Below are 12,923 nucleotides of genomic sequence, written 5' to 3'. Positions count from 1 at the left end.
AGGTGGATGGACCTAGAGTCTTTCATACAGAGTGAAGTAAGTCAGAAAGAGAAATACAAATACCGTATGCTAACACATATATGGAATCTAAGAAAAAAAAAAAAGGTCATGAAGAACCTAGGGGTAAGATGGGAACAAAGACACAGACCTACTAGAGAATGGACTTGAAGATATGGGGAGGGGGAAGGGTAAGCTGTGACAAAGTGAGAGAGTGGCATGGACATATATACACTACCAAACATAAAATAGATAGCTAGTGGGAAGCAGCCGCGTAGCACAGGTGATCAGCTCAGTGCTTTGTGACCACCTAGAGGGGTGAGATAGGGAGGGTGGGAGGGAGGGAGACGCAAGAGGGAAGAGATATGGGAACATATGTATATGTATAACTGATTCACTTTGTTATGAAGCAGAAACTAACACACCAGATGTAAAAAAAAAAAAAAAAAGCTATTTGTTTATTTGAAGGAAAAGGGAAAGTACCCAGGACTTCCTGCACATTTAAGTCTCTCAGGCCAGTACTGTAATACTGTGGTTGAGCTAAAAGGGGGCACTGAGTAGATGTGGGGTAGGGGGGGGAGGGTGTTGTGCGTGCATGTGAAATCTTTTCTTTATTTAATAGGAAGCAGCCAAACAAAGAATATAGCTTTTCCCAGGACAGTATAGTATTTCCTAGGTAACCGAAAAACTTGTGAGATAGTTCAAGTGCTGTTAAGGGTTAAGGATGGAACTAATTAAGAAATAAGTCCTGGCAACAAAATAATCTAGAATTCTGAAGATCATGATTCTTCATATTGTAAGCTTTGAATAAACCTAATGAAGTTTGTTGTGGAGGAGGAAGGTGTGTGGTATTTGTACATGTCCCCAGGTATTTGGCAGCTGTTTGAATCACCCACTTTCTTACAAGCCAAATCAACAAGAAAAGGAAGGTAGGGGGTCAGTTTATGTTAGGAATAAGATTCATTCGTTCAGTAAAGAACTGAACACTGAATTGTGCTTAAATTAGTAGTGAAGTTCTGCTCATGGGCAGTGGAGATGGAGATCCTGTCCCTGCTCTTATGAGCATCTTCCAGACAGACCTTATCATATAATGATACAAATCAATGGATAATCTTTAAATTGAAACCATTATCCTGAAATAAAGAAACGGTTTTATAAAATTGTGTAACAAAAGAAAGTGACAGGGCCTAAGGATAGATTTCCTAAGGAAGTAACACTTCAGCCAAGAACAGAAGGATGATTAGTAGTTAACTGGCAAAAATGGGAGAAAAAAGTGTTCCAGATGGAGAGAAGGGCAAGCACACAAACCAGCCTGGTGGTGGGAGGGTACATGATGTATTAAAGTAATTAAATTTTCAGTATGGCTAGTAGAGCGAAGGGGATGGTGGTGTGAGTTTGCACCTACAGATGTGTAGGCTGGGACCAAACCATCAGTGCCTTACAGGCTGTTTTAAGGATTTCCTTATACTGAGAACATTGGGAAGCCATTCAAGGGTTTTTTAATGTATGGAGGTTAATGGAATGGTTGGCCTATGAAAATTATTAGATTGTCATTTTGAAAATTTAACTCTTGCTGCTTTGTATAAAACAGATTAAAGAGAGGTCAGGAGAACAATTCTAATAATAGAAATATCTAGGTAAGAGATGATTGTAGACATCTATGGTTGTAGTAGTAGAGATGAGGAAAAAAGTAGTAGATTCAAGTGCTATGAAAGTGTTCAAGAAGTATTTTGCTTTCCTTTTACCTTTAGTAAAAATAATACAAGTATAATGATAAATGCAACTGATACTCCCATCTCAGTATCAGGAATTAAAGAGTGAATGATAGGCAGAAAAGCTCAGAGACCCCAAATAAAAATTATAATGCTCCTGAACTCCAGCTGTGGTCACAGTGTGGTCCCTCTTTATCAGATAACTGAATTTTTTTAATCAAACTGAAAAGTTAGGATTTTCAGTGAAGTAATAAATTTTAAATACCAGAACTAGTTTTTAAAGAGTTTATGTGGGACAAATACACCTGAATAACCAAAAATTTCTGCCTTGAGACCACAAAGCATTAAAATATTTTTAATGCTTTCTTTAATAGTTCGTATGTTACATTAATCTTTCTGTTTTAATATTGTAAAGTAATCAATGGGAAATCTTCTTAAAATAGTAAAAAAGCAGAAAAGTAATTTGTTCTTCTCCCCTAATTTGTATAGCTTTATGAACAAATTCTAGCTGAAAATGAAAAGCTGAAAGCACAACTACATGATACAAATATGGAACTGACAGATCTTAAATTACAATTGGAAAAGGCCACCCAGGTTTGTACCTTTTTCTCTTTGTTACTCTAAAGATAATGGTTGTGATTTATTCTATCTGAAAATTGCATTGAAATGTTCTCTTGTGTTCTAGATATAAGTTTGGTTATTGATAAAAGCTTATTTATTAATAGGACAGAATCAAGATAATACAGTTTACCAATAATTTATTTTCTTCTAAAGTGAATTTAAAATATGAACGTATATAACCTTACGGTAGAAAGTCAAAGTATTTTTAAGCCTTTTAATACCTATGTTGTGGTACATGAAGGATTTTAAATGCTTATTTCCAGCATACCAAATGTAGCAAGGCAAAGCATCTATCTATACGGAATCTTCTTAAAGCCATAAAATTTTGTATAATAATTTTTATTCATTATGAATGTTTCCTGTTTAATTAAAAAAACCTTTTTAATAATTTGACATAATAATTTGTTTAATAATTTGACATAATAATTCTGGAAGAAGATAATTTTAGTCATAACTCCTTTTACCTTCCTTCTGTGCAACAACCTAGTAGAGATAACTTTAGACAAGAAAACTAGGATAGCCAAGCAGCACTCACAGCCTTGTACATATGATCTAGGATGTGTATGATCTAAGAATTGTTTCCCAAGCTCTTTTTTCATAAAACACTAGTTCTGGGAGATAGTTCCGGCACATTCCCTCTTCCTTCTCTTGCCCCCCTTCAAAACAAAAAAAAGAAGAGGAAAGAGCTTTGTGATCCAAGAAACTGAAAATACTATATGTTCTATATCTTGGAGATTTTACACGGTTTATTTATATGTTAAAGGCTCTAACGAGTCCTGTAATTTTTAAGGAAACAAACTCGTTTAATTTTAACATAAGACTTTCTAGCATAAACACATTTCTGCACTAAACTTTTAGAATCCAGTTTGAAAACACTGATCTAAAATGGCGTCCTCAGTTCTGTAAATGAGACTGCATACTTTCTGTGACCATTCTTTTATACTCATCTTTCTCATAATTTTTAAAATTACTTCTCTATGTTGAACTTACACTTATTACCAGGTCCTTTTTTGTTGTTAACCACTATTACATTGTGAAGCAATTGTCTATGTACAGTGGAGACTGTGCTAAATTTGCAGGTATCATGCTAACCTTGTGAGGCTATGAAGACTCAGATTCCATCAGGTAATGAGGGTTTACTATGAAGATACACAGTGAAGTACAGAACAAGAACACGTTTCATAGTGAGGTGTCATAAAAACTTGGACTGTCACACAAGTTTAAACTTGCCGTCTTACACTTAGGCCTCATGGTAAACTGGAACGTCGTCATTCTTCAGGTTGCATTAGTAGCTTAGTGAGCCACTGCAAAATATTATAACTAGTTCCCTGAAAATAGTTTCAGCTCTAGAGATTTGGTCATAATATTTTCTAAATAAAAGTGTCCACTGCTCCCTACTGTAGTATTCTGTCTTATGGTGATTCAGCTAATCTGTGTTTCCACTGCTTACTGCCATCTCTATGTTTCTCTGCTTTTCTACCTACTCTCTTGTCATCTAATTCTTCCTATTTGTTTCTCATTCAAACTCTAGAAGAGAGGGGAACTGATAGAATTAGCCAGTTATCATCAACGTGAAGCAGTCCTGTTAGTGCCCATGGACCTATTAGTGACCATTTCATAGGACACTGGGCAACTATTGCAAGCTTCCTTTGGGTCAGGTACCAATTTCTGATCCCATTGACTGTCACCAGAGAAATAAGTCACTGCATTAAAGAGTATGACAGCTTCTGCCTTAGCAGGCATTCTAAGTATCATGCCCAGTATACTGAATTAATAATAGGAGGGGTAATTAGAGTATGAGATATTGAGTAAATATTCAAAGTTAGTATCTTACACTATGTAAATGTCATTTGAAAAATTTAGGGATATATGTAAAAGTAAAACTGATAGAACATTAAACTTTCTGTTCAATTTTAGAGTTACTTATCCTGAGCATTTAAGTCTACTGTGAATCTTTCCACCTGATGTTTTGGGGGGTTTTTTTAACATTTCTTTTGTAACTGTTCATGAATATACATAGTAGTGGCAATTTTGATAGTCACGTGGAATTTTTCCAAGGGAACGATCATCCTGTTAGGAATTAATCTTGGGAATTCCCTGGTGGTCCAGTTGTTAGGCCTCCGTGCTTTCACTGCCGTGGGCCCAGATTCAATCCCTGGTTGGGGAACTAAGATCCACTAAGATCGTGCAAAAGGCGCAGCACAACCAAAAGAATTAAAGTTGAAGTTCAGGTCTGTGTGATAGTATTTAGCCAAGGACTCTAGAATCCTTGAATCCTGCCTTAACCCAGCCACCCTACTCCCTGTACAGTCTCCAAGGGAGGGAAATAGGTTAATTTACCAGAAGCCAGTTGATGAATAATGATTTTGTCAAATGTCAATTCACCAGGTTTACCAATTGTTATTTTAACAGCTTTAATTAGAATATTTACCAAAAATATTAACTAAAGTTGGGCTTCCTTGGTGTCGCAGTGGTTAAGAATCCACCTGCCAATGCAGAGGACACAGGTTTGAGCCCTGGTCCGGGAAGATCCCACATGCTGCAGAACAGCGAAGCCCGTGAGCCACAACTACTGAGCCTGCATGCCCACCTAGAGCCCGTGATCCGCAACAAGAGAAGCCACCGCGATGAGAAGCCCACGCACCACAACGAAGAGTAGTCCTTGCTCGCCTCAACTAGAGAAAGCCCGCAAGCAGCACTGAAGACCCAATGCAGCCAAAAATAAAAACAGTAAATAAAATTAATTAATTAATTAAAAATAAAATAAAAACATCAAAAGTATATCAGAATTAGCTGAAAGTCTCATCTTTTTAAAAATTTATTTATTCTTGGCTGTGTTGGATCTTCGTTGCTGCTCACAGGCTTTCTCTAGTTGCGGTGAGTGGGAGCTGCCCTTCGCTGCAGTGCACGGGCTTCTCATCGCGGTGGCTTCTCGTTGCAGAGCGCGGGCTCTAGGTCGTGGGCTTCAGTAGCTGTGGCATGCAGGCTCAGTAGTTGTGGTACATAGGCTTAGTTGCTCCGCAGCATGTGGGATCTTCCCAGACTAGGGCTCGAACCTGTGTCCCCTGCCTTGCAGGTGGATTCTTAACCACTGTACCATCAGGGAAATCCCTGAAAGTCTCATCTTATTTGAAATTCTGAATTTGATTTCTAACAGTAAGCAATGGGAATACATTAACTTCTATTTTTCCAGGAAGAGTAAGCACAAAAAACAAAATCATTTAAAACAGCAGATTAGGAATTCCCTGGCAGTCCAGTGGTTAGGGCTCCATGCTTTCATTGCTGAGGCCATGGGTTCAATTCCTGGTTGGGGAACTAAGATCCTGCAACCTGTGCAGTGTGGGGGAAAAAAAAATTAAAATAAATTAAACAAGTTAGATGGCCATGATTTAGATCTTTATTTATATACTATAACATTAAAAAAGAAATTGTGCAAAAAAGGGTCAAAAAGTAACTTGGTTTACAAGCCCTGATGATACAAAAATATGAATGTTGAAAGGGTTGACAGAAGAGAAAATTATATAAAGAAATGTTTGGTTTGTTTTGTTTATTTATTTTATTTATTTATTTATTTTTGGCTGAGTTGAGTCTTCATTGCTGCACATGGGCTTTCTCTAGTTGCGGAGGATACTCTTCGTTGTGGTGCACGGGTTTCTCATTGCATTGGCTTCTCTTGTTGCAGAGCATGGGCTCTAGGTGCACGGGCTTCAGTAGTTGTGCACGGGCTTAGTTGCTCCGCGGCATGTGAGATCTTCCCAGACCAGGGATCGAACCCATGTCCCCTGAATTGGCAGGTGGATTCTTAACCTCTGCGCCACCAGGGAAGTCCCCTAAAGAAATGGTTTTTATTTAATTAATTTATTTTTTAATAAATTTATTTATTTATTTGGCTGCTTTGGGTCTTTGTTGCTGTGTGCAGGCTTTGTCTGGTTGTGGCAAGCGGGGGGCTACTCTTCATTGCAGTGCGCGGGCTTCTCATTACGGTGGCTTCTCTTGTTGTGGAGCACAGGCTCTAGGCGTGAGGGCTTCAGTAGTTGTGGCACTTGGGCTTAGTTGCTGCACGGTATGTGGTACTTTCCCAGACCAGGGCTTGAACCCGTGTCCCCTGCATTGGCAGGCAGATTCTTAACCACTGTGCCACCAGGGAAGTCCCAAGAAATGTTTTTTAAATCACCAAAGTAAACAGTGAAGTTGTGCTTAATCAGTGATGAACCATATATGTGTATGTAGAGAGAGTTTTTTAAAGTATATTTTGTGGTTAATGATCATAGCAGAGCATTCTTATTAAGTAGTTGTCAAAAACCATGTTTGGTAAATTTTTTAAATTGGTTATTCAGCAGATTGGCTTCTAGGGAATGAGCCTTTTGATGAATTCATTTTCAGCAAATAGACCAGGAATCCCAAGGGAGATATATGAACAGAGGTCAATGTAAATGAGAACTAAGCACTTGTTTTTTAACTGGTCCTGTGCTCAATACCCATATATGCACAGCTCTCTGGTATTGAGTGCAGCATGTGGCTTAAAACCCCAAGGGCCCTTTTCATCCCCCAGATCTCAGTATTTATCAACTTTAGTTGATTGTATAGTACAAGAAGCAGAAACAAATGAGACCTGACCTTACCAGAAGAAAAGTTATATGGCTAGGATTTCTTATAAGTGACAGTGGATATGAACCTTCTTACCAATTTTGGAACATGGATGATTGGGGAAAAAAACTCTAGAGAAGGAGTGAGCAAAACTAAGGTAGCTGTGAAAGAGGACCAAAAGGCCAGTTTACTAGTCTGACTGCATGAATACAGTCACACAACCTGGTCCAAAGTACATTTCAGTCAAGGTCGTGGACTCTGAGCACTAAGGTTACCCACTCTTCCTGGTGTAGGAAAAGAGAGAGCTTGAACATCGGAGGGAAAACTAGGATATTTTTGGCTTTGCTCCATAGTACTCACCCATCCTTACTCTCAGCTCAGCTGTAAAGACCCGAGGAAAACCGATACATAAACAATGAGAACTGTGGAGACCATTGTATTCCTAAGCATTCCTCTAACTCTTTATTATTTCGGTAGAAATCCTGTTTTCTCTGTTCTTTGCTTACACCTGTATATTACTCCTGAATAGTGTGATTTCTTTGAATACCAGTAGAGGAGAGTTACTGTGGTCCTCTCCCTTTCCCCATCTTTATTGCAGTTACATCTCTTCTATATTTCTTACTTCCTTGCAGAGACAAGAAAGATTTGCTGATAGGTCACTACTGGAAATGGAAAAAAGGGTAAGTGTCCATCTTACTGAATAAGTAATCAATTTCCCCCTTTGTTTTTTATATAAGCAATGGTAGGTTTTTTGGTTTTCTTTAGTTTTGTTTTTATAGATGGTAGTTTTAATTAGTTTAAATTAATATTCAATAATTTGATTATGAATGTTTTCTAGCTTATCTTCTTTATAGAGTCTTATGGGGTGAAATTACCTTGTTAAATTTAATTTACCATGTTATTCTTTTAATGTACAAAAAAAATCTTGCCTTAATTATGAAATATACACATTGTGATAGTGAATCTGATATTTTTAAAATGCCATTTATCTCTCTTTGATTTTCTGTGGTGATATACTTAAAACACTTTAATCATCTATACATTTAGTTTAATTCTTTACAAAATTAAAATGCTTCCATTCTTAAAGTTTTTAAAGATCTGGGGACCAAATTTTCAAATTCTTTTTAAAGTTAATTTAACAATATTTTATTTAATTTTGAGTTTAAATATTTAACTTAAGTAGGCTCTTCTAAAACAAACAAAAAAAAGATTACAAGAAAATCCTTTTACCATTTTATGTCTTTCTGCAATTTTTTATCTGGCCGTGATATATTCACTTGTATTTTTCTCCTTTTATTATTATTATTGCCCAGGGATTTGGCAGTGGGCATAAGAAAAACTCCACAAGTTTAGTCTGAGCAGTTGAAGATCTATAAATGATCAAAAGTTAATGGAAAAATTAACTCAAAGAGTACCTGTAGTACAGCTGAGCAGTGGCTAGATTTTCAAGGTTTCAGCCAGAGAAGAAATTACATACTGTGGAGCTCTGATCTCTAGATCGAAGAATAAATAGTCAAGAGCACTTGATATGAGAATATTTTCTTCCATTCCATTTTAAAAATTTACCTTGTTGACCCCAAAAAAGGAGAGAAATGATAAAAATACCAAATATATAAACATAACAGTTAATGTCTATGTCATTTACTAAATTGTAACGTATAATAACTCCTAGTTTTATTATGATTTCATGAGGTTTTAAAAATCGTTGTTCTGGGCCATTTAAAAAACTATTGATCTAACTTATAATTGCTAAAAATTTGGAATCACTTATTTTATTAAATTTAATGTTGATTATTATACCACAGTATAACTTACTGAATTTTACATCCAAGATATGTGAAACAGTAAAGAAATGTTTTCAGTTCTCTTTTATCCATACTAATAGTTGAGATGAAAGACATAGATAACCATATACTTAATCAAAATATTATTTATTTTTGAGATAGTCACATTTTTAAGAATATTTTATTTTTGTGAAAGTAATGTATTTATTACAAAAATTTTAACAAAAGATGAAAATAAAATCTCCCTATCATGTAGAGATAAGTGACAGTTTAATGTTTATCTTTTTTTTTTTCATCTAGGCTTATACACCTACAATATATACATGTTCATATTCTGACATTCTCACCTGACCTCCTCTTTCTGCCTGTCAAATGCAGATAAATTATGAAGTAGCTAATCTACTTTCAGTTTAACAGACATTGGTAATCCTAGTATTAATAATAACTGCCAACATTTATTCAGCACTCTTTTACATACCAGGCAGGCACTGAATTAAGCACTTTATATGCATTTTTTTCTCTTAACCATGTTTTTAAGTGGTAATAAGTTTATTTGTTAAATATAAGAAATTTCCTGCAACTTTACAGTTGTCAGTTTGGCAGTGAGGCAGTTCAGTATAGTGCTCTTGTCTTGCTTTACCACTACATAGTTAAAATCTTGAAGGCACATAATAAAATTGAGAATGATGGGGTTGTTACCTGTCAGTTGGAGGAAATAATGCTGTTGCTGATATTTCACAAAGTTATGAGGATCAAATATAATATTATATGTCCTAATATTTTGAGAAGTGCAGTGGTTTTGTGAATGTGTCATGGATGTATTGTTAAATAGGAGAAAGGTCTGTTTATCAAAAGTAACATTTTTGTCTGTGTAATAATGTTTAAACATGCTAATAGTAGAATAACACAGTACTTATAAGACTGGGTAGGATTTCATCTATTTTTTAAAATCACATACTCTAAAAACGTTAACATTTACAGTAAATGTACTGCTTTACTAAATATCAACATTAATTATTAATCTGGGAAAGAATGTCTTAGAAATAGTTTCAGTGTGATTAAACTAAATTTAAATGGTTTGTATCTGAAAGGTGACCGGCAAGAGTCAGTATCTTCTGGGCGGTATGACCTAACCAAAGTTTTAAGCACATTAATTACTGCTGCTTGCTTTTTGCATAACACCTTAGAATGCTTATTATTTAAGGGAGAATAAAACTGTACACTGCAGTAATATACTGTATGTTGCCTTTGCCTATCACTCTTTGAAACAAGGTAGTTTAAAATAAATGCTACAGTTGCTTCTTCATTAGATTCACTGCATTAATGCTATGTAGAATGTCAAACTAAATACAAAGCTATAAAGTCAATTGGACAAATAATGACTAGTTAACATTGTGGGTGGAGGAGATGAACATTTCTTAGATCCTTTTGAAATTTAAAGTACAGATATTTTAGGCACGTTTGCTTCTTGCTTTTCTGCTTTTTATCACTATAGAGTAATTGCATCTTTGTGTGAGTTTCTTTTTTTTTTCTTTTCTATTCAATCCTCAGTCTTGAGTATTGGTTTACTCTATCCCTAACCTAAGTTTTATGTGAACTAAAAACAGTTTAAACGTGTTATGTAGCATCTTACCAGAAAGTCAAAGCTTTAAAGAAAGAGCTTACAGGAAGTAACAAAATAATGATCCTCATATTTATTTCTCTCAAATTTTGGAAAGCTCTTTACACATCACTGGCATCGCATCTTTTTCTACACTGCTCCTGATTTAATTTTTTATTCTAAAGTGTCACTATTTCACAATTTAGAAGAAAATTTAAGAATATAATACTTATATCATTAACATTAGTACCTTAAATTCACCTAGGAACGAAGAGCTCTAGAAAGAAGAATATCTGAAATGGAAGAAGAGCTCAAAGTAAGTAAATCATGCTGCAGTATAAACTCAAATTTTACAGTACCATTACAGATACTATGTTTACATTAATTGTTCTTAAAGCTGCTTATACAGTTTGTGAGTTATCTATATCTTGTGCTTTTCTTTCTTCCTAAATCCAGGTTTTAGGTGAGCTAGAAAAGTATTTAAAACCCAAATCTTTTTGTTAATCAGTTTTCATGGCACTTTTGATGTTCAGGTATAGAATAAATTGGACAATAATGACTATAAGATTTGGGATTTATCATTTATTTGTTGCAGTTTAAATACTCTGTTCCTTGGAGAATAACTGGTGAGGAGGGATCACTATAGAAATGTTCTCTTTTGAAAATAAAGGACATTAGGGGCTTCCCTGGTGGCGCAGTGGTTGAGAGTCCGCCTGCCGATGCAGGGGACACAGGTTCGTGCCCCGGTCCGGGAAGGTCCCATATGCCGCAGAGCGGCTAGGCCCGTGAGCCTGCGCCGATGAGCCTGCGCTTCTGGAGCCTGTGCTCCGCAACGGGAGAGGCCACAACAGTGAGAGGCTCACGTACCGCGAAAAATAATAATAATAATAAAATAATAAATAAAAATAAAGGACATTAGAGTAGTGGACAGTCAGAGGTACAGTTTATCAAACTCTGCATCACCTGTGAAAATAAGTTCATTTTTAATATTGGAAGGTACATTCTTCTCAGGAAAAAAAAAGAATGACATAGTTAATTGATTACCTCTTATTACATTGTCTTGCATAAAATATCTATCACATTATGAATTAATGGACTAATGCATAGGAAATTATGCCCATAGAATTAGAATTTCAAGATTTAAATGTTTTTCTATTGAATTATTTAGTTTCTTATTAAAACATTATTGAATGGCTTTGGAGAAAATGTTTTTGGATTTTGTTTGCCTGTGTATTTTGTTTGATAAGGAATTTTAGAACTACACTGTTTACTTTTGCAAATTTCATGGAATATTCTTTTAAGACTCTTAATTTTTTTCTTCTTACATTTGTTATCTGTGATTCTTTATGTTTTCATTGTACTCTTTTCCACTTTCTTATTTTTTATTTTCTATTTCTTTATGTTCTGATTCCTGCAGAATCTGCACCAAATAAAGCAAATTCAAACTCTGAGAGAATTAAATGAGCGACTGCTGACTGAGAATAGGGCCTTGACAAGAGTGGTAGCCAAGCGCTCAGGGTTCTGTAGGCAACTGCAGTCTGTGAATCTATAATTTATAGTTTCATCATTTCTTCTTAGTAGAGCCAGGCAGGTGTTTTTGTATTAGTAAGCGTGTCTTGAGCTCACTTTTACAAATTAATGCCATTGTGTCTGGAGCTTATCATATAACTGTTTAATTATGCATGGCTTCTCAGAATGTTAGAAAGTGTCACTAATTGTGTATTGTGACTGATAAACTGCAGTAAACTGAGGGAATGATCGAGGCATTTAGATAAAAGACTTGTCTGCACTTTTGCAAAGCTATTGCACATTTTGGCTCTATGAATATTTTAGCACTTAAAAATATGGCTGTTTAAAACTCTTTACTAGAAAGAAAATGGAACATGTATTTTACAAATAATTAATATATGTTGAAGCCGAAGATTAAACATGAATTATCTGCTTTTCAAAATAATGTCATTTTCAGTCAGAACCATCTTCGTTAATATTCACGTAGTTCTCTATTAACAGCGGTATCCTAATAAACTTATTAGTTATCCTAATAAACTTCAGATTACTGTATTTTATATCCCTGCATCCTGAGCACAGGTAAGAATTGATTGGTTCCACATAATATTAAACTCTTCATAAAGATTTTGCTTAAGGTAATTTTGCAAGTAGTTTTACATTTATCTAATTTGATAACCTAGTACATTTGAAAGCTGAGGAAAGAGACCTAAATATCTTGGAAAGTATATTTTAATGTCTAAAATATAAGCTATTCCATTTCCAAGCAAATCTGGCAGAGCACATGTGATTTAAATCATTCTTAGTAGAAAATCCAATTAACTTATAATAATTCCACCCCCTCCTTCAGTTTGTCTGTAAAACAAAAAATAGTTTTGTTTTCAGGATGTAAGGGTGTGTTTTTCTATTTACTCCAAATACTACTTATATTTTTCTATGCTTGAATATTTTTATAAATTCAGACTTACTACTTTGGCTTATAAATTATTTTATACTATTGTAATGATAGTAATAATTGCTTTGTTACCATTTAATTGAGCACTTATCTTGGATCAGACATTGTACTAGGCACTTAAACTTAGTACAAGGTAAATCATTTAAGGAATTTTAATAATT

At 35.1% G+C, this 12,923-nt stretch overlaps 1 protein-coding gene across 2 annotated transcripts in view; it reads left to right on the top strand.

Moving 5' to 3' along the window:
• Positions 1-12,923, top strand: part of PPP1R12A (protein phosphatase 1 regulatory subunit 12A) — a 151,563-nt gene that overhangs the window by 135,734 nt on the left and 2,906 nt on the right. For both annotated transcript variants that reach the window (XM_004271585.4, XM_004271583.4), the window contains 3 exons: positions 2,199-2,303; positions 7,550-7,597; positions 10,567-10,617. In XM_004271585.4, the coding sequence (XP_004271633.1) occupies positions 2,199-2,303; positions 7,550-7,597; positions 10,567-10,617 (204 nt within the window). The remainder of the gene's footprint in view (positions 1-2,198; positions 2,304-7,549; positions 7,598-10,566; positions 10,618-12,923) is intronic.

This window comes from Orcinus orca, chromosome 11 (assembly GCF_937001465.1).
Source record: "Orcinus orca chromosome 11, mOrcOrc1.1, whole genome shotgun sequence".
Taxonomy (NCBI): Eukaryota; Metazoa; Chordata; class Mammalia; order Artiodactyla; family Delphinidae; genus Orcinus; species Orcinus orca.
The sequence above is the reverse complement of the archived record's forward strand: the minus strand, read 5'-3'. Positions and strand labels throughout refer to the sequence as shown.